The sequence below is a fragment of the Cicer arietinum genome, chromosome 8, assembly GCF_000331145.2.
Source record: "Cicer arietinum cultivar CDC Frontier isolate Library 1 chromosome 8, Cicar.CDCFrontier_v2.0, whole genome shotgun sequence".
NCBI classification, from domain to species: domain Eukaryota; kingdom Viridiplantae; phylum Streptophyta; class Magnoliopsida; order Fabales; family Fabaceae; genus Cicer; species Cicer arietinum.
In genome coordinates, this window is record NC_021167.2 from 390,484 (window position 1) to 410,544 (window position 20,061).

At 30.8% G+C, this 20,061-nt stretch overlaps 4 protein-coding genes across 9 annotated transcripts; 1 reads left to right on the plus strand and 3 right to left on the minus strand.

The window, feature by feature from the left end:
- Positions 1-103: 103 nt before the first annotated feature.
- Positions 104-4,199, minus strand: LOC101500396 (cysteine-rich receptor-like protein kinase 25). Of its 2 annotated transcripts, XM_027337420.2 has the most exons (7): positions 3,397-4,196; positions 2,189-2,329; positions 1,951-2,072; positions 1,640-1,850; positions 1,328-1,565; positions 641-791; positions 104-535 (listed from the first exon to the last, which is right to left on the minus strand). In XM_027337420.2, the coding sequence occupies exons 1-7, from the start codon at positions 4,148-4,150 to the stop codon at positions 200-202; spliced, it is 1,953 nt and encodes a 650-aa protein (XP_027193221.1). In that variant the 5' UTR covers positions 4,151-4,196; the 3' UTR covers positions 104-199. The 2 variants fall into 2 exon arrangements, with proteins under 2 accessions (XP_027193221.1, XP_027193222.1); XM_027337421.2 differs by lacking the exon at positions 641-791 and having other exon boundaries at positions 344-535; positions 3,397-4,199.
- Positions 4,200-6,469: 2,270 nt separating this feature from the next.
- Positions 6,470-9,229, plus strand: LOC101500708 (DNA-directed RNA polymerases II and IV subunit 5A-like). The gene is made up of 3 exons (XM_004511271.4): positions 6,470-7,051; positions 7,139-7,252; positions 9,008-9,229. Exons 1-3 carry the CDS (start codon positions 6,671-6,673, stop codon positions 9,131-9,133), a joined length of 621 nt encoding a protein of 206 aa, XP_004511328.1. The 5' UTR covers positions 6,470-6,670; the 3' UTR covers positions 9,134-9,229.
- A 292-nt stretch (positions 9,230-9,521) lies between these two features.
- LOC113788045 (cysteine-rich receptor-like protein kinase 8) lies at positions 9,522-13,102 on the minus strand. Of its 2 annotated transcripts, none has more exons than XM_027337418.2 (7): positions 12,127-13,088; positions 11,342-11,479; positions 11,098-11,219; positions 10,696-10,906; positions 10,333-10,570; positions 10,096-10,246; positions 9,522-9,966 (listed from the first exon to the last, which is right to left on the minus strand). In XM_027337418.2, exons 1-7 carry the CDS (start codon positions 12,914-12,916, stop codon positions 9,637-9,639), a joined length of 1,980 nt encoding a protein of 659 aa, XP_027193219.1. In that variant the 5' UTR covers positions 12,917-13,088; the 3' UTR covers positions 9,522-9,636. The 2 variants fall into 2 exon arrangements, with proteins under 2 accessions (XP_027193219.1, XP_027193220.1); XM_027337419.2 differs by having other exon boundaries at positions 9,582-9,848; positions 12,127-13,102.
- Positions 13,103-16,180: 3,078 nt separating this feature from the next.
- LOC101501761 (cysteine-rich receptor-like protein kinase 10) lies at positions 16,181-19,506 on the minus strand. Of its 4 annotated transcripts, none has more exons than XM_004511276.4 (7): positions 18,555-19,506; positions 18,259-18,399; positions 18,005-18,123; positions 17,665-17,875; positions 17,220-17,457; positions 16,851-17,001; positions 16,181-16,723 (listed from the first exon to the last, which is right to left on the minus strand). In XM_004511276.4, exons 1-7 carry the CDS (start codon positions 19,414-19,416, stop codon positions 16,394-16,396), a joined length of 2,052 nt encoding a protein of 683 aa, XP_004511333.1. In that variant the 5' UTR covers positions 19,417-19,506; the 3' UTR covers positions 16,181-16,393. The 4 variants fall into 4 exon arrangements, with proteins under 4 accessions (XP_004511333.1, XP_004511332.1, XP_027193255.1 ...); XM_004511275.4 differs by having other exon boundaries at positions 18,005-18,126; XM_027337454.2 differs by having other exon boundaries at positions 18,005-18,126; positions 18,647-19,503.
- Between the last annotated feature and the right edge of the window lie 555 nt (positions 19,507-20,061).

Here is a 20,061-nt window from a genome sequence, read left to right on the forward strand (position 1 = left end):
CCGCTCTTTCTAATTTTACTACTAAAAGTTGCTTTCATAAAAATTGCACGAATTTTGTATTTTTGTGAGAACTAATATGAGACTTCTCTTCATTATATATACATACAAAATGAATATATTTTACTTAATATAAAAAAATGAACTAGTTTAAACTTTACAGGTGATCACTATCTTTTTTTGTTGAACAATTATTGTCACTCTATCGAGGAAAATAATTACTCATGGTCACATCATTTTTTGAGGATCCCGTAGTATTACTACTTTTATGTTGATCCAAAATCGTCCTTCTTGGTATAATGCTTGGAATAATTCTAGTACCCATGACTCCTGCAGGCTCTTGAGGCAATGGTAGTTCCACCGAATCACTACTGAGATATGAAACAATTCTTTCCATTGTTGGTCTATTTTCTGGATTTTGTTGTACACATAATAAACCTATTTGAATGCATTTAATGACTTCAGCAAAGTAAAATGATTTTTCTATATCAGGGTCCAATATTTCTAGCGGTTTTTCGTCTCTCCAATTTTTCCAAGCCTGAAACATTTTATCACATTAGACATGTTCTGTTCTTTTTATATACTTCTGAATTATTTTTGCAACAAAAGGGGAAATAAACTATATTAAGTTTAAAATACTCACATAACTTAAGAGGTCATCAAAATCTGGTGAATCAAAACTAAGAGCATTCCGCTTTGCACTGATTATCTCAAGAATTATGACTCCAAAACTAAATACATCCGACTTTTCAGAAAAATGTCCATGCATTGCATATTCGGTAGACATATAACCACTATAAAAAAAAATCAATATTGAATCTAATATTAGTGGAATTCTTCGATGTTTTTAGAGAGTAAAATGAAAAATAAAATGATTAATTACAATTTTAGTCTCATAGTTTCACTTATCCTTTATTAGCACAAAAATAATGATGCGATATGTTTTAATAATATAAAATAATTCATACGAATTAATTGTTTACTTGTCATTAATTGAAATATACGATAATGAAGAGTGTATGATGTTGAAAATGATTTTTTTTAGGGAGTTTTCTTATAATATCATAAATTTGATCATTTTGCATCATCAAATTTTTTGCAGTGTCATTTAAAACATGTTATATAGTCATTATTTAGTTCGAAAATTAAATAAATAGACTAAAACTGAGGAATTTTATAATGGATAGACCAGTTCCAAGAATAAGTGAAAAAGATGAACTAAAATTGTAATTAAGACAAAAATAAATTAATTAAATAAACACCTACAAAATGTAGTATGCAAATAAATAAAAGACATAAAATATTCAAGTATACAAATACAAATACTTACTAAGTTCCGGCAATTCTCTTAGTATTTCCTTGATGTTGATCTATATCAATCAATTTTGCCATACCAAAGTCAGATATTTTTGGATTCATCTTCTCATCCAACAATATATTACTAGGTTTGAGATCACGATGTATGATTTTAAGTCTTGATTGATCATGTAAATAGTAAATCCCCCGTGCAATTCCACGTATAATTTTATATCTTTCATGCCAATTCAAAACTCTTTGTTTATAACGATCTACAATTCAACATAAAGTACTTAGTGGACATGTAAACATAATAAAAAGTTAATCATGATTGAAATTATCTTACCAAATAAGAAATAATCAAGACTTTTGTTAGGTACATATTCATAAACAAGCATCTTTTCGTGTTCTTCCGAGCAAAATCCATACAAAGTTACCAAATTTCTATGCTGAAGTTTAGCTATTAGCACGATCTCATTTTTAAATTCTATGGTGCCTTGTTCTGAACCTTTTGAAAGTTTTTTTACGGCAATATGTCGCCCATCTTGCAAAACACCCTGAAAATATAAATAGCTAAATATTATATCCTAATAAAGTACAATTATTTTATAAATGCAAAATACAATTTTGTATTGCATTAGACCTAGTATTAATTACCTTATAAACTTCTCCAAATCCTCCGCTTCCTATCTTGTTCTCCGATGAAAACTGGTTAGTGGCAGCTTCAATAGTAACCAAAGTGAATTGCAATGACTCCAAAGTTTGAATTTGATCCCCAACTGAATAAAACATTCAAAATGTGAAAAGTCAGCATTAATTTTATTTTATTGCAAATACAAAAAATAAAGAGCAAATGAGATTGTACATTATTTTATTTATTTAATCGAGAACATACAATTTTCCCTCAAAGTTGGCATTAGTATATTCTTCTTCAACCTTATCTTGAAATAGAAGCAGCCTAAAAATAAGATAATTAGAGAAACAATGGGCACGATGACAACGACGGCAACTATGCCGGGTCCAAGCTTCCTCCCCCCTGCATATAAAATAGAAACCGTGTAAATTGATTGTGAAATTAATTAAATAGGTCAATGTTGGAGAATCAAAAAAGCAATTACTAGGTAATAAAATTGAGTCGACGTTGGCCAAAATAGTTGAGTTGACATCTTCTCCGTTTCCGATAAAAAATTAATTTTAAAATATAAAATTACTATTGTAACTGTGATAGCATAAAAAAACAAAAATACAATTAAATATTTGTATATCTAAAACAATAGTAATTGATATTTCTATTTCGTTTGAGAAATTGAGATAGTTTTCTTAAAGGCGCACAAATATTTATTTTATGTTAATTTCTCGAGGCCAAATGCTATTTCATATACACATATTTAAGATATTCTTTATCTATTCAATGTGTCACACTCTATTCTCATAGTCTCATTATTATAATCATAAGTATTTAATTTTCACATTTATTAAAAATAATAGTTAAATGTATTTAATGTTTTTATTTCAAGTCAAAATGAATGCAAAAGTATTTTTTGAACATCAACCACAACATTAACAAATCAATGCAGAAATATTTTTAGAACAATCTTATTAATAGTGGTTTTATTTGAGATCAACAAACAATGCACTCGCTTGCTTTATAATTGAGTCGAGAAACTTTTTTGATTAGTGTTAAAATTTAAGAGAAATATTAATAAGTATTCTTTAAACACTTAATAAATAACTAAAAATAAAAAAAGTCATGTTAACATTAGATATTTTAGTTATTAGTTTAGGATATTAGTTAATTGATTAAATTTTATTAGTTGGTTAAATTGGTTGATTAAATTTGAAATGTGTTCTATAAATAATACTATTTATTGACAAAAATAAATATAACTATTTTGTATTTATTGTTTTAATATTTTTTTTAATTATCAATATGAAATATTTTAAAAAAAATTGTTTAATATTTTAATCTGAGATAGTTTTCAATTATTAGAATATGTGATTTTCAATAAGACAAATAAAAATATAATGAAAATTGAATGTTTTATAAATTTCAAGGGTACCAAAGTATTATTTTGGAGCTAAAAAGAACAAGTAATGAATTACCTGAAGAAGGCGATGAAGATAAAGCGAAAAAAGGGTATAGTTGGTATCTCACATTACACGACGGAAGCAAAGCTCTTGCGCCCTGTTTTCCGTATGGAAGAGTTCCGATTGCATTTCTCAAACACCTCTCGCATTCATTGTCCGTTAAGTCGTTGGTGCACTGTTCCAAACCATACACCGTCACCGACTCCGTCACCGCAACTTCACCGTCGGCAAACTTCATCGACTGGGAACCCGCTGCTTTCGTTACCAAATCTATCAGTAATCGATGTAGCGATTGGTTGAAGCGCCTCAAGTCAACGCCGGAGACATTGACTCCGTCGTCGAGGTTGACTCTAGGGACGATCTTATCAACGGCGAAGTACTTGTTTGTGTAACGCATAGAGCACTCATCGTACCATATGAGAGCCTCTCTTTGATTGGGACAGCGGCGTCTTATTTCTTGAAGTGCGGTGGAGAGACACTGTTCGCATACGGTGGTGGTGACGTCACCGCGACAGAGGAGGGTTCCGCCGACGGCGTTGGAGGTACTGAAACCGGCGATGCTGAAAAAGTAACCGTTGGATTGGGAGATGTTGTTGGAGAGATAATAGAAGAGGAGATTGAGATTGTTTTGGAAAGTGGTGTTGGGTGCATAAGTGGTTGTGTTTGTGCAGTGTGTAGCTGTGTAGGTTGGGATTGCTTCAGCTTTTTTGAGCAACAAAGAAAGGGAAAGGAATGCAACAAAGTACAAGTAGTATTTTGGGGCAGCCATCTTTGAAGGGTGGATGGAGGAAGCCACTAAATATTAAACGCTTTATAAATGAATAATAGCTACTAACATTTGTTTAAAACATACTTTATAATACATTTTTTATGATTGACTTTCTAATACATTTTTTGTGATTGATTAAATTTTATCACTTCTATCAAATTTATATAGAATTCAAATAATTTGGTGATTTTTATGTGAATTTTAATTAATTAAATAAAATGTTAGAAAATTTATGTTATAGAGTGTGTTGCTAACTTTAGACAAATACTTATATATTTGTCTATCTATTTTTTTTATTGCTTCAAATAGAGAGTATGAACAAATTGATCTAAAAATAGTATTAAAAAATTAAACAAGTAAAAGAAATAGGAATATAAAAATAAAACTAAAAGGAGTGTAATAGGTAACTCTAAGGGGAAATCTTTTTTAAAAATATATATAGATTTTTTGTGATCACTAAATGTATATTCGAAAGAAAAAATAGACTTCGTCAAATGTGTGTATTGTATTTATTAATGTTATAAACTATAGATATCAATACTCTAAATAGTTTGATCTAACAATAAAAGGACAAACATTAAAATTGAAAGTTTTGAATTTGAATCCTAATAGCATATAGAAGAAGATAAATGTAAATTTATTTATTGATGTTTTTTTAATCTAATGATATTTCCTATGTTCAATTAAGGTGAGAGTTAATGAATTATTATCATGTACAATAATATCGGTTAGATGTTAATATTATTTGAAAAATATATATTAAATCATTTTTTTATGATAATTTTTTTCTTCGTAATATGGTCCAACCCAAATATGTTGTATTCTGCAAAAAATGATGTTTAAAATATGAAATTTTAGCTCCGAACTATACTAATACTCCTACCTCTAGATTTGACTCAAACTATCTATTTTTTTTTTTTCACTTTCTATTTCATCAAATTCATAAAATAATTTTTGAACGCAAATCTTTATTAGAAATTTTAAAAATTGTATTTTTGTTAAAAGAAAAGCTTAAAATTGAATTTATATTAAAAAGTAGGGTAGGAGTATAGTTGGATGTGTATGGGTGTTTTTGTGTGGAATTTAAACTTGTTTTTGCTCCAAATATTTTGGCCAAGTTTGCAAAATCGAACCTGACGTGGGCTAGATAATCTCTTTTGCAAGCTGAGGTTAAACTCTAAAAAAAGAAAGGAACGAATAGACAAATTAATCATTTAAATTATAATTATGGATCAAATTAATTCTTCAATTTTGTAAATTGACAAATACATCATTAATCTGTAAAATATCAACTAAAATAATTTTTTTAAAATTTTGTGCGGTTCGATATTTTAATATGACAGTGTAATGTAGTTTATCTACGTTGACTTTATATCAATATCATCTTTTTAGAGACAAATTTATGAGTAATTGTAATTATATGTGAACTAATTATGGACAACTTATTTTATGAAATATTTAAATTTTGTAGAAAAATTACTTCATATTATTGTATTATTAATATATGATTAACATGGAGATGTGAAATTTTTGATTATCATATAAAAATATTATTTCAACGATATTTGAAGTACATGTTTTCAATTTTAAGTACAAACTTTACAATTTTAAGTACATATTTTTAAATTTACAAAAAATTGTAGATTAATTTAAAAATAAAAACTTTGGAGAATAATTTGACAAAAATAGTAATATTCTGTTTGGTAAAATTAAGCTATAAACTATTTGATTGTTGAAAAGTTAAGTGATAGTTGATGATTGATAATTGATAACTTAAAGATAAAAATCTAGTATATTAAAATTAAAATGTTTGGCAAAATTAACTTTTATAAATATAAAATGGCAAAAAATACATAATTATATAATTTTAAATATATTTTATTTTGAATGTATTAAAATATTTTAAAAATAAAATTTGAATTTTTAAATAAACTTTCTTCTTTTCACGTTTGCTCTCTCTCCTTCACAATTCTTTACTCTTTCGAATTTATTCCGTTTATGAATAAAAAACTAAGGTTCCAAATTCTCAAATAAATTTCAGTTACAAATAATTAAACAACATAGTTGGTTAAAAATCTTATTGAAAAAAAATGTAGTAATATTTAAAAAAATTGCTTTACTTGATAAAAACATTTATAAAATAAAAATGGATTTTTACAAAATTATATAAAGAATATAACAAATAATATGAATAAGTGATATGGTAGATTAATTATATAATACTTTATAAAAAAAATAGAATTATAAAAAAAAAAAAAAAAAAACATCTCAAAGTTTTAAATCCATGTAAAGAAACCCATTAACCAAATAGGTATATAATTTGATGAAACAAATTTTGTTCTTAGTGGACGCAAAAGTACGCTTCCCGCACGCAGATAGACACCGGACTAACACCTCTGTTTCTTTCCAATCATCAAACCCTCTCTCAGTCTGATTTGTGGTCGTTGACAAGTAATTTCTTTTTCTTTTTCTTTTTTAGTTGTGATAGTACCTACCCTATTGTAGAAGAGCGACGCCACGATGGTGTTTCCAGAGGAAGAGATAACGAGGCTATATAGGATTCGTAAGACGGTCATGGTGATGCTTAGGGACAGGAATTACCTCGTCGGAGACTTTGAGGTTAACATGTCCAAACACGAGTTCAAGGAAAAGTACGGCGAGAACATGAAGAGAGAAGACCTTGTTATCAACAAGACTAAAAAAGATAAACCCTCCGATCAGATCTACGTTTTCTTCCCGGAGGAAGTTAAAGTCGGCGTCAAAACAATGAAGACTTACACTAACCGTATGAACTCCGAGAATGTGTACAGAGCAATCCTTGTTTGTCAGACCAGCCTCACTCCCTTCGCGCGAACTTGCATCGCTGAAGTCTCTTCTAAATTTCACTTGGAAGTCTTTCAGGTAATCAATTGTTTCTCCATTTATAAACTCTAATTTCTTCTGCAAGTGGTTGTTGTTGTTGTAACGGTTTCTGGTGGATGGCTGCAGGAGGCGGAACTTTTGGTTAACATAAAGGAACATGTGCTTGTGCCTGAACATCAGGTGCTTACTGAAACTGAGAAGAAAACTTTACTTGAGAGATACACTGTCAAAGAAACTCAAGTAAGTGTATTACTTTAATATTTTTGGTTAATTTTGTGTTGTTTAGAATGGGACTGATTGAATGCATACGCTTGATGGCATTGTAAAATTGAAGGGCAAAGTAAAAATGTAAACTATTAGGGTTTTGTTAGTGGCATGCACAAAGAAGTAGTTATTGGAATTTGTAATTAGTTTATTTTTGATGATTTCGTAGTAGCTGGTAGCATTATGTAAGATTGTTTATTTCTTTTCTTTTAGTGTTTTTATTGATTTGGAAAATAGTGTGTTAATTTCAAAATTAAGTGACCTTGAAACATTGTTGCCTATTCCCCTTCCCTGTGGGTCATGTTAACCCCCCACCCATTCTTCTTTAAGACTCCACTCAGTGCACAGCCAGACACCCTCCCTTTTTCGATTCCACTCACACATTCTGTCTTCCTCTCCATTCCTCCTTTGAAAGATTTCTTTTGATTGCCTTAAATAGTCACTTGGGCGAGTTCAGTGTTACAGATATTGAATTTAAATACTTAACTTAAAATCTGTCTAGGCATCTAAAGATTTGAGAGGAAATCAGATGATTTAGTGTGTAAGTCTAGAAATTGTAGTCATTTTGGTAGTGCAAACAAACTACTAGCGCTGAGGGATTTAAAGTTGAGTAGTGTATAATATTATTTATAGAAAATGTAGTGATTTGTCTAGACATTTAAAGATTTATTTTAAGGTTAGTGCCAGTGGATATTGACTTTCCTAAATGACAGAAAATACTTCAAATACTACTGCAATATTTGTACCTCACTCTCACTAGTCTATGTCTTCGTATAACTTAAAACTTATAAAGTCCTTTGCAATTAAAGCCATTAGTTGGAACTTTTCCATTAGCTGAACACCAAAAAGAAGTTAAGACACAGTTTTTATCATATAAGGGGCAGCAGCTCACACTTATCCCAGCCATTTGCCTCAAACTATAAACAGTGAATAGATGCAATCACAAAAAACTGGTATAAAGAGATGTATATGCTGTAAAATGCAAACACGAGAGGGAAAAAGACTAACACAGTTGGATTGTCAAGTATCTTTTCAAAATTAAAATTCAAACTGAAAAGAAGGGGAAGATTTGTGGATTTGGGTTTCACTTTGACCATCCATGCGTTGAATAATTGTTGGTCATGCTGTGTCAAGTCTTCATTGCTATATTAGGCTAAAGCATTTGAGATTTCAGTAACTGGTTGTGAAGTGTGGATGGTTGTTTGACACATGTCAAAGTGTTACTTATAAGTGATCTCTTAATGTATATTAGGAAGATATAACAGTATTTCAGCTAGGCTTTTGAAAAGTTTATGCACATGCATGCTTTTCTGCATACGCGAGCTTCATCTTCTCTGATCTTCACCGTTCGTTATTTCTTTCCTGGTTCCAAGATGATGAAGTACTATTTTGTTTCCGATTCTGATTTGGATGTAATTAAGCATTCAGGAAAAGTAAAATTAGCATTCATTGTATAATTTGTATTTCATGCAAATAAAGCTTCTTCATCGTTTATTTCTTTGGTGAAAGTTTATCAGATTTGTCACCCTTGTCATTTGCTTTTGAATCTCATTAGATTGGATAGTTCTTCCTGTGAATATGTATTTTTTTAGTGTTTACACCTTCATTTTCGTCTAATGAATGTAGTTCTCTTGTTTGCATAATGTCTTGTATTTGCAATACAACATTCTACAATATTTTGCTGATACCGACACGGTTCATTATATCTAATATTTATGGTCTGTATCTCAGCTACCTAGAATCCAGGTGACAGATCCTGTTGCAAGATATTATGGTCTGAAGCGTGGACAAGTTGTTAAGATAATCCGGCCAAGTGAGACTGCAGGAAGATATGTTACATACCGATTTGTTGTATAATGATTTTCCTCCTTGCCCATTGATATTTATGAGAAACTTGAACAGTGATTATACAGCCTTTTTTTTTTAATGGTTGACAATAACTACGTTTTTGTAGCTTGTGTTTACCTACTAGTTCTAAGCCTCGTGAAATATGGTTAAAATGATTTTAATGTCTACTCAGAGTCCGATGCTAAATTTCATCATGGAAACATTGACTTTTATTTAGTTCTATATCCCTACTCAAATTGCTAAGCCATTTTCATGTCTTCTGAGTTCTGGCGTATAATAATATCTGTAACCAATACAATTGACTAGCATAATTCATTTTGATGTTCTTAAATTTCTTTAATCAATATCTTTCTAATGATTAGGCTTCAAATTCATGGTAGCACTGATACAAACTCCATCAAATTAACCAATGATTAGGCATGAAACTTGATTATCAAATACAAACAAATAAAGAATCTTTATGTAACCAAAAGAATAAAGAACCATTTTCAGAAAAAAGATCAACACCATATTCATCGAGGAAAAAATTGACTCTTAGATATGTCATTGATTGATGATCCTGTAGATTTACTAGTTAATTGACCCGAACTCGACTCTGTTGTTGTGTTTATTCTCATTCCCATATCCAAGGAAAATGCTGGTTCTCGAGGAAGTGGCAATTCAACTAAAAGGGTACTGAGATATGAAACAACTTGTGCCATTGTAGGTCTATCATCTGGATTTTCTGCAACACATAATAATCCAAGCTGAATGCACTTAATAACTTCACTGTGAGAAAATGACTCTTTTAGAATGGGGTCCAACAATTCTAATGGGGTTTTATTCCTCCATTGTTTCCAAGCCTGCGAAAATTTCTCAAATTTAGGATTTCAAATCATATATTGCCCTTTTTTTAGTTGTTACTAATTACTAAATATGGTTATGTACATTAACATCAACAAAAGGAAATTATATGATATTTCATTTCTCACCGTCTTTAAGAGGTCATCAAAATCATGTGATTCGATGGGACGAACATTCCTCTTTCCACTAACTATCTCAAGAATTATGACTCCAAAACTAAAAACATCCGACTTTTCAGAAAATTGTCCATGCATTGCATATTCTGGAGACATATAACCACTATAAAAATATATTGATATTAGAATAATTATAGTAGTGTAGTTTATCTTATAAAAATTGCATTACATAAAAAAAAAAAAACTTACTATGTTCCTACAATTCTGTTAGTACTTCCTTGTTGTTGGTCGATTGCAACTATTCTTGCCAAACCAAAATCTGATATTTTTGGATTCATATTGTCATCTAATAATATATTGCTTGATTTGAGATCTCTGTGTATGACTTTAAGTCTTGAATATTCATGTAAGTAAAGAATTCCTCGTGCAATTCCTCCTATAATTTTATAGCGCTCAAACCAATGTAACAATTTTTGCTTATGGGGATCTACAAATTTATCATAAGCAACTTGTTGGTTAAGAAATTTGTGTAGATATGACAAAGGTAAAGTACAATTTTCAAAACTAAAATGCTAAACTCCAATACAAAGTTATAAGATTAGTAATACTTACGAAATAGAAAGTAATCAAGACTCTTGTTAGGTACATATTCATATATAAGTATTTTTTCTCGTTCTTCCAAGCAGAATCCTAATAAAGTCACCAAATTTCTGTGTTGAAGTTTCGCTATTAATAAAATTTCGTTTTGAAATTCTATAGAACCCTGTCCTGAAAATCTTGAGAGTTTCTTTACTGCTATTTGTTGTCCATCGGAAAGAACACCCTAAAATAATAACCCATTTTTTATAACCATGAAAAAGCAATGTGTAACAAAATATAAATGTAGTAAAAAATTTGGCATATCTGTAGCAAAATGTAGATAAAAATTTGTTATTTTTATCTATTTAATGATAGTATGCCAAATTAAATGTGTAAGTGTTACATCTTGTTAAGGAGGCATATTTATTAGATTACCTTGTAGACAACACCAAATCCTCCTTTTCCTATCTCATTCTCCGGTGAAAATTTGTTTGTGGCAGCTTCAATTGTTGCCAAATTGAATTGCAATGACTCTAGTGTTTTAAGTTCATCGCCAACTGAAAAATTAACGATATTTAAAAGTATGCATGCGAACAAAATAAGTACCAATAAATATAACAAGAAAAATAAGCAAAATGAAAATGGGATTGTGTTATTGTTTTCCTTAAACTATACGTACAATTTTCCTTTAGCATTGTCCTACGTCTCTGCCTTGATCTTCTCCGTTTGCAATAGCAGCCTAAAAATAAAAGTAATACCGGAAGAAAAGCCACGAAAATAATGATGACAATTGTTTTTCTTCCAAGTCCATTTTTTCCTGCACAGAAATATCTTTTTTTCATTCATTTTCAACGCTCCAAAAGACACAAAAATTCTTTATATATCTAATCAAATAAATAACCACGAATTTATTTCTCATATGTTTATGTTGTAAAATTGATATTTCGTAAATAAAATTATTGAGTAACTTTTTAGTGGGGGCAAGTTAATTTTTAATGAAAAAACGTAAAATTATTTAATAACTAGTAAAACAATAAACAATTAAGTGAGGTCATGTTGCCATATGGTGCATCCGTCTCTGGTTCTATCTTATTCTCACATCATAACACTAACACATTAACATTGGACATTTATTTTACTTTATTTTTCACTCATTCTTATTTTTTAATAATATTTTTAGTCTCTCAATTATGTGTTTTTCAGAATTTTTGGTATTTAAAAATGATCATATGAATAACCAAAAATTGCCTAAATAATCGAAATTAAGATACCAAATGTGCAATTAAAAAATTATAAGGGCCAAAATTGAAAAAATTAAAATACTCCAACATGATATGATTATGAATTCTAAATTTACGAAAAATAAAATCAGAAATGTGAATTCGAGAAATTCGGCGCCAAGCTCTGTAAATTTAAACTTCACATGCAGCAAATAATTAACAATGAATTAAATAAATAAACAACCTGAAGAAGATGAAGATGATGGAGTCCGAGAAATGGTGTAAAATTGATAAAGTTCGTATCTAACAATACACGAAGCAAGAAGAGCACTTGCACCTTGTTGACCACTACAACACTCTCGTAGAGTTCCAATTGCGTTTCTCAAACAAGTTTCACACTGAGCACTCGTCAAATCAGTGCTACACTGCCCCGATCCATACACCTTCTTCCTAATCTTCCTAATTTCAATTTCTCCCGTCGCAAATTTCTTCGCCGTAACTGAATGCGCCGCTTCAATCGCCACCTCATTCAACAAACCAAAAACCGTTTCATTGAATAAGTCAAAGTCAACGCCAGAAATATTATTACCGTCTTTACGATTCAATCTCGGTTCGATGCTATAGAATTTGAAAAACTTATTCGTGTAACGAAGGAGACACTCTTCGTACCAAATAATCGCTTCCGTTTGGTTAGGGCAACGGTTTTTGATTTGTTTAACGGCGTCGGTTACGCAGTTTTGACAAGTTGTTGTGTTGACGTCGCCGCGACAGAGAAACATTCCGTTAACGGCGTTAGTTGTTCCGAAACCCATGATGGTTAAATAGTAACCGTCTTGTTGTTGGGAAGCGTTTGTTGTGAGAGAATTGAGGAGGACATTGAGATTTGTAGATAATATGCTGTTTGGTGTGTATGTGGTGTTGTTGTTGCAGTTAGAACCGATGTATGTTGCTGCTGATTCTGCTGTTAAAATTAGATATAGTAAATCAAACACAAATAGAGAGGTTAACCAGATCTGATTTGATCTAGTAATCATTGTTTTGTTTCGGATGATCAATGATTAATGATCAATTAGAGTAGTACAATTTTTGTTAATTCATGTGGTGTTATTATTATTGTTGTTAGCAAGAGGATGGGAAATGGGAATGTAGTTAACATCAACAAATCTGTTTTTGATACTTAAGTTTTAAGTTTGACCGCTAATATAATAATCTAAAATAGTGTTTCACTTTGCCATAGTCTTTGTAGTTGAAGCACGCCAACTAATAATTCTAATTCTACCCACTTTGATGAAGGAAATGTATTCCCCCACTGGTCAATCTAGGTCCCTTTAGGAACAACACGCTAAGTTGTGTAAATTAGGAGCATAAAAAACTAAAAGTTTGTGTTTCGCAGTTGTTAGAAACTTTAACCCATCTTTTAATTTTCCTCACAAATGCTCTGTTTAGGACGTTGGATAAAAAATAATAGGTTAAATACTAAATGTAGTCTTTTAATTTAATTTCAGTTAACAATTTAGTTATTTATCTTTTTTTTTTATCCCGTTTTGCTCCTTTACTTGTTTAAATAATTTCAATGTTATCCTTTAAGTAGGATTCCGTTAAGAAAAAGTTAAAAAATTTCTCATTCGTTTTCTTTTTATTTGGGTTTTCTCTAACATTTTTGTTTATGTTGTTTGGTTTCCCTTCTCATCTCCCTTCTCCAAATTCTCCAATTCCCAAATTCATGAACCCTAAATACTCAAAGAAATAACTAATCTCCCTTCTCTCTCAACAAATTGAAGTTATAATAAGTATTAAAATTTAAAAATCAATGACCATCTTGTGATTCTTATTCAACCTCTAAAGTAAACTAGGTTCAATCCGTATACATTTATGAAATTAATCAATCTTAAAACCCACAACGTTCTTTTTATGAGCAGTCAGTAGAAAAATAAAATCATAATATCATATCACATCATAGATGTGCACAGAGTGCCAATAGCCCAATTCTCAAATGCTTCAATGTGATCGAAGAACCATGGTTTGCAGGTTCTATACATCAGCCCTTGACAAAAGCAAGTGAAGGAGATCCAAACATATACCTGTGCCATGATTTCATCACCCTGGTCAACAAAGGAAACCTTTGCAGGCTTATTAACTCTGAAAACAATGGAAGGGAGAGAAGAAGGGAGAAAGGAGATGAGTTCTTTCTTTGGGGATTTAGGGTTATGAAGTTGGGGATTTGAAAATTTGAAGAAGGAAGGTGAGAAGAGAAACCAAACAACATAAAGAGAAATGTGAGAGAAAACCCAAATAAAGAGAAAATGGAGAATAAATTTTTTAACTTTTTCTTAACGAAACCTCACTTAAAGGGTAATCTTGAAATTATTTAAAAAAACATAAAGGATCAATACGGAAAATCAAAAGATAAAAGACTAAATCGTTAACCGAAATTAAATTAAGGAACAACAGGTGGTATTTATATTTCAACATTATCATTTTAATAAAATATATTATAACTTATTGATCGATAAATATATTGATTTTTTTTCTTAGTAATTTTTTTTAATCATGGCTTACACATACTTGAATTACAACTTGTTGTCCAATTTTAAAATTTCAACTTTTGATGTTGTAATTTAAAATATTTACAATTGTATTTGTATGTCATTTAAGTGTAATGGTTGTGTTGTGATCCTAATGATAAATATCATGTTTGCTGTTAGCAAATTAATATTTTGGCTTTCTGAGACACTTATTTATAAGGATGATTTCAAGTTGATATTTTCTTAGCTGAGATTTATGTAAATTTATAATTATGTTAGTTTTAACCCTTATTTACAGCCTTGTGATGCTGATTGAATTAAATTATTAATATAAGATAGGTATGTTTTATGTTTAGTATCCAAGTTTTGAAAATTGTGTATATTGATTGTCCATATGGTATTATAATATTTTTGTAAAAATTCTGTTGAAATAGTGTAATTTTAGATTCAATATAATTGTACGTAATAGTTCAACAAAATATGGGAAGGTTTTTTCAATATTAGAATTCCAAAATCACAAATAAGTATGAAGTGATCTAAAGTGTTTACTCGATCAAATCGATGAACCAAATCCGCCAAAATCGAATACAAAAACCAATTGTGAATGGACCTAAATTTACCACCCGATTTTTTTTTGCGAATTGAACCTTTTGACCTATACATAACCGTACATGCCCGACCGTCCAACCCTAGTATGAATCTCTTCATCCCAATAATAGTCCTCTAGATGATTTGAAACGTCTCTTTGCCCAAGAGGATTAGGATTTCTTGTTAGTCTTTTTGTTCGTTTCATTTGGACTTTAGGACCTCTATTATACAAAAAATGTATTGTTTGTGTTGTTCTTCTCGTGGAGGAGATTACGTAGAAAGATAAAGAGTTATTATTATTATTATTATTATTATTATTATTGTTATTATTATTATGTTTTAAACATATACCACATGTCCTTCTGCTCCTTTAGAAACTTACATATTGCTTTTCCACACTAAAAATATATTTGGTTGGTATGAATGAGATAAAAAATGAAGGATTCGACTGATCATGAAAAAAATTTAGAGATTTGATTTTTAGATGAAAAAGAAAAGATTAAAAATAATTCAATCCTTTCAATTTCGTCTCTAAGATATGTCACATACATGGATGCATATATATAAAATGACATATAAACACTTAGGGTATCCGCTAATTCAATGTAACAACAAGATTTAATGGGAGGACTAAATTAATTGCCATCCTTGTATATTAATAAATTTTGGAAGATAAAGTGATTGACTTTTACAATTTGAGCTACCAATTAAGTGATTTTAAAGCCGATTGTTTCCTTGTCTAAAGTCTAAAGCAAATAGTCACAAATTGGTTGACAGAGTCAACTTCGATGGCTTAAATGTCAACATCAGAACTGTACTCATTTGTGGATTTCCTTCTCACTCTGGGTAATCATCACCTTATCTTATCTTAGTAGTAATGTTTTGTTTCTCTCTTGGATGGGTAATCATGTAAATATTTTGAATCCTTCTAGATTCAGGGACAGTATACAACAGTACAGTTGGGCCACAAACAACTCCGTGGAAATCATACGATATATAATAAATTTGATTGACTCAGTCATATATTGAAAAATGTTCAGAATTAAACAACAGCCAAACAAGTCTTTATCTGCCACGTTCCATCAATAGTTTAATGTTGAGCAGTGAAATCTTTTCTTCTGCTCTTAAATATGTACATTTTAGGGAGTGAAATTTAGTGCCAATTGTATTAATACATGGCCAAACTAAACAAGTAACAACCCGCATATATTATTTTCCATTGAAAATAAACAACTAAAATACAAACTTCAATAGAAAAATTACTTACAAACTTACAACATTTCAGAATACGGTCATATATGAAACTATATATGACTTATTACTACATAGACATAGATATACACTTCAATTTATTTATCTAATAAAACCTGCAATGTCCAAGCAAGCGATCAAGCTTAATTATCGTGGATCCATTTCACTAATTGACATCTCATTCACAGAAGTTGTTATTGACTTTGTTGTCGAAGAATCAAATCGCAGGTCCCTTGGCATGTTTGGATCAGTTGCACTGTGAAGAAAAGATGCAGGCTGCTTTGGATTTGGTAGAGTAACCGTGTTACTGTCTAGCATAAGAACTATTGATGCCATTGTAGGTCTCTCAGCTGGATCTTCTTGAACACAAAGTAAACCAATATGAATGCTTCTCATAACTTCATTTGGATTATGTGATTCTCTTAATGTCGGGTCCACCATTTCCAAGGGTGCTCCTTCTTTCCACATTTTCCATGTCTACATCAAAAAATATAGTTATGCTGTGAGTACTTGTACTAGTATATTTCCCTTTTTCATTGGAAGTATACATACAATTTGGATGAATTAAAAACAAGGATGCTAATTAAATATTTGAGCTACTCACATAGCTCAATAGATCATCGGCACCATCAGAGTCATAGAAGGAACTATTCTTCTTGCCGGTTATAATCTCCATAATGAGAACTCCAAAACTGTATACATCAGACTTTACAGAGAACTCTCCGTGCATTGCATACTCCGGAGCCATGTAGCCGCTATGACATAAATTGAGGTATCAACAGAATGGGTCAGCTATGGTACACATTACACAAAGATGTAAATTTTTATGTTTTTTTAATAATTTTTGTAGAAAATATAAAAATGTGTTTGAATGAAAGCTCAAGATATTTGAAAGTATTCTGCTTGTTAGAATTAGAAACCAGTGATATCATAAACATTAATATTGTGGAAAGATGTGAAAATTGGCACTTACTAAGTCCCTACAATTCTGCTGGTGTTCCCTTGAGTTTGATCAACTCCGACTATTCTTGCCATACCGAAATCTGATATTTTCGGATTCATATCTCCATCCAACAATATGTTGCTAGCTTTAAGATCACGATGTATAATTCTAAGCCTAGAATCTTCGTGAAGATATTGCATTCCTCGAGCAATCCCTTTAATGACTTTGTTACGTCTACCCCAATCTAGTTCCCTTTGCTTTTCAGGATCTACACATTGAACAAAATGTTCACGTGATCATATGCCAACAAAGTCAAAATAAAAGTAAGCAGTTTGAAAACAAACATGTAACACGACAAGTTTTAATATGAATTTCACATATACAGCTTCCTTTAGTTTCACTAAACAGGGCAAAAACTAGAAACACATATCATAAAAACCTTAGACTGAACACAATTCATATAAGAAGATCTTACCAAAAAGAATATAATCCAGACTTTTATTGGGTACATATTCATAAACAAGTATCTTTTCCTCTCCTTGCAAGCAAAATCCAAGAAGCCTCGCCAAGTTTCTGTGTTGAAGCTTGGCAACTACCACCACTTCATTCTTGAATTCTTCTCCACCTTGCCCTGAGCTTTTGGAGAGTCTCTTCACAGCTATTTCTTGTCCACTTGTAAGAGTCCCCTGAATTTTCCACATAACATTAATTTAACGATATATATATATACAACATAAAATGTATGAAGATTGATCTTATTCCGTTATATTCCCCTAACAAAGAAACAAAAGCACACCAAAGCAGTACTTAATTACCTTATAAACCTCACCAAATCCACCTTCACCCAACTTGTTATCAGCAGAGAATTTGTTGGTGGCTGCTTCAATGGTGGCGAAATCGAATTGTAAGGACTCCACATTAGTGATATCATATGCTGCTAAGTAACCAAATGAAATGTACAAAGACAAAGTCAAAATCACATTAGAAAAGACCTACTAATAATTAAGTAATACTATTAAATAACTAATTAAGAACAAAATAGTAAATATGTTTTGGATCCTTAACTTACTCTTTCCTTCTTGTAGAGAATCACGGTTCTTCCTTGCCCTTTTACTCAAGAAACAAATTGCCACTATAAATAGAATCACAGCAACTATGATTGGAACCACAATTGCAACAATTGTCCCACCTGAGATCCCACTACTTCCTCCTACATTCCGAAAACATCAATCAAATTTTATTCCAACGAATCCTTAAATTAGTCCCTTTAAGTATCACTCTTTCTCCAATTTAATTCTTAAACTATATAAAATGACAGATTTTGAAGGCTTACAATTTATAATATATATATATATATATATATACCTGTGGAATTAGTTGTGGGAGGAAGAAGAATTGACGGTGAAGGGGATGGAGAAGAAACATTGTTGGTGCGATAGAAAGGATACAATTCATACCTAACATTACAACTTGGATAAAGAACTCTTCCACCTTGCTTTCCAGTACAACACCATGGAAGGTCTCCAATAACAGCACTCAAACACCTTCTACAGTCTTGTGGTGACAGATCATTCGTACACTGAGCCAAACAGTAAAGATTCTGAAATCCAGAAATAGTAGCTTGCCTCGTCGCATATTTCTTAGAACCAATTGGAGAATTCGAAGCTTCATCAGCGGTTTTGTTTATAGTCAGAAATAACAAACGCATGAAACTATCTTGGTTTGAAACATTTCCTGTGTTGAGAAGACCAACACGTGGCCTCGTATCCACCGTTGAAAAAAATGAACGATTAGAGTAGCGTACCGTACACTCGTCGTACCATATGACCGCCTGTTTGGAATGTGAACACTCTGATAACAGTCTTTGTGTTGCGTTCACAACGCACTGTCGACAGAGAGTTGGTGTGACGTCACCTCTGCATAAGAAAAGTCCGTAGACTGTGTCATCGGGGGATTTACCTGTGACGGTGGTGTTGTGGAATTGGGTGGTTCCGGTGGCGTTTGAAGAGAGGGAATGAAGGAGGGTTTTGAGGTCAATTTGGAAGGGACTGTTGGTGGCGGTGGTGGCGTTGATTGAACAGTTTTTGTAGAGATATACAGGAATGTCCTGTGCTTGTGCTTGTGCTTGAGTGTTAGCAACAAAGTATGTGAAACTAATAGTGAGCATAAATAGAAACACGAGCTTCAAAGAAGCCATGGAATTGTTCCTATTAATAAGTATAACCATTTATGCTGATTAGAAGATAGATGACATGCTTACTCGCTAAAGTACTTGCAGGGTGTTATATAATATATTTTGTGTTGTCTTCTCCTTTAATGGTCAGCTGAATTTTTTAGACACTCATTTTTTAAATATATTAAGAAAACTACATTATGCATTTTATTTGTTATTTTTCTATGAAAAAATATTATCTATAGTAAATCCCCGATTAACTTATAAGTGAACCTATATTAAAAAACAGACATATTTACTAAATGTTCCATTCATTTTATAATAATTGTTTTATTTGATATTTATATATATTAAAAAAAATGTTATTCGATTAAATTAAATATTAATAAATTATCATTATTATAAATGCATAATTGAATATCATATTGTAAGTAATGTAAGTATATTAATTAATTAAAAAATATATTAAAAATTGAAATTATTTTTATTTTTATTTTTTTTCAAATAAGTTATTTATTATGGAAGGAGGGAGCAGTTGTTTATAAGTATATAAGAACACAAAACATATGATGGGAGGTGCAAGTGCAAATAATTATTTCATGATGACACTAATTATTTGTATAATAAAAATATTAGGTCAGTTGGGTATTTATCATTAGGGTCAAGAAAATTTCTAATGCATTCTTAGAAAAGGTCTAA

Coding starts and splice junctions, on each gene's coding strand:
- LOC101500396 (XM_027337420.2), bottom strand. CDS start 4,150: ATGGCTGCCCCAAAATACTACTTGTACTTTGTTGCATTCCTTTCCCTT. Junction 1,566..1,639: donor TCTTGATTATTTCTTATTTG/GTAAGATAATTT, acceptor GTTGAATTGTAG/ATCGTTATAAACAAAGAGTT. Junction 536..640: donor TTGATGACCTCTTAAGTTAT/GTGAGTATTTTA, acceptor AAAATGTTTCAG/GCTTGGAAAAATTGGAGAGA.
- LOC101500708 (XM_004511271.4), top strand. CDS start 6,671: ATGGTGTTTCCAGAGGAAGAGATAACGAGGCTATATAGGATTCGTAAG. Junction 7,052..7,138: donor TTCACTTGGAAGTCTTTCAG/GTAATCAATTGT, acceptor GGATGGCTGCAG/GAGGCGGAACTTTTGGTTAA. Junction 7,253..9,007: donor ACACTGTCAAAGAAACTCAA/GTAAGTGTATTA, acceptor TCTGTATCTCAG/CTACCTAGAATCCAGGTGAC.
- LOC113788045 (XM_027337418.2), bottom strand. CDS start 12,916: ATGATTACTAGATCAAATCAGATCTGGTTAACCTCTCTATTTGTGTTT. Junction 10,571..10,695: donor TCTTGATTACTTTCTATTTC/GTAAGTATTACT, acceptor ATAAATTTGTAG/ATCCCCATAAGCAAAAATTG. Junction 10,247..10,332: donor AACAGAATTGTAGGAACATA/GTAAGTTTTTTT, acceptor ATATTTTTATAG/TGGTTATATGTCTCCAGAAT.
- LOC101501761 (XM_004511275.4), bottom strand. CDS start 19,416: ATGGTTATACTTATTAATAGGAACAATTCCATGGCTTCTTTGAAGCTC. Junction 17,876..18,004: donor GATTTGGTGAGGTTTATAAG/GTAATTAAGTAC, acceptor TGGAAAATTCAG/GGGACTCTTACAAGTGGACA. Junction 17,458..17,664: donor TCTGGATTATATTCTTTTTG/GTAAGATCTTCT, acceptor TTCAATGTGTAG/ATCCTGAAAAGCAAAGGGAA.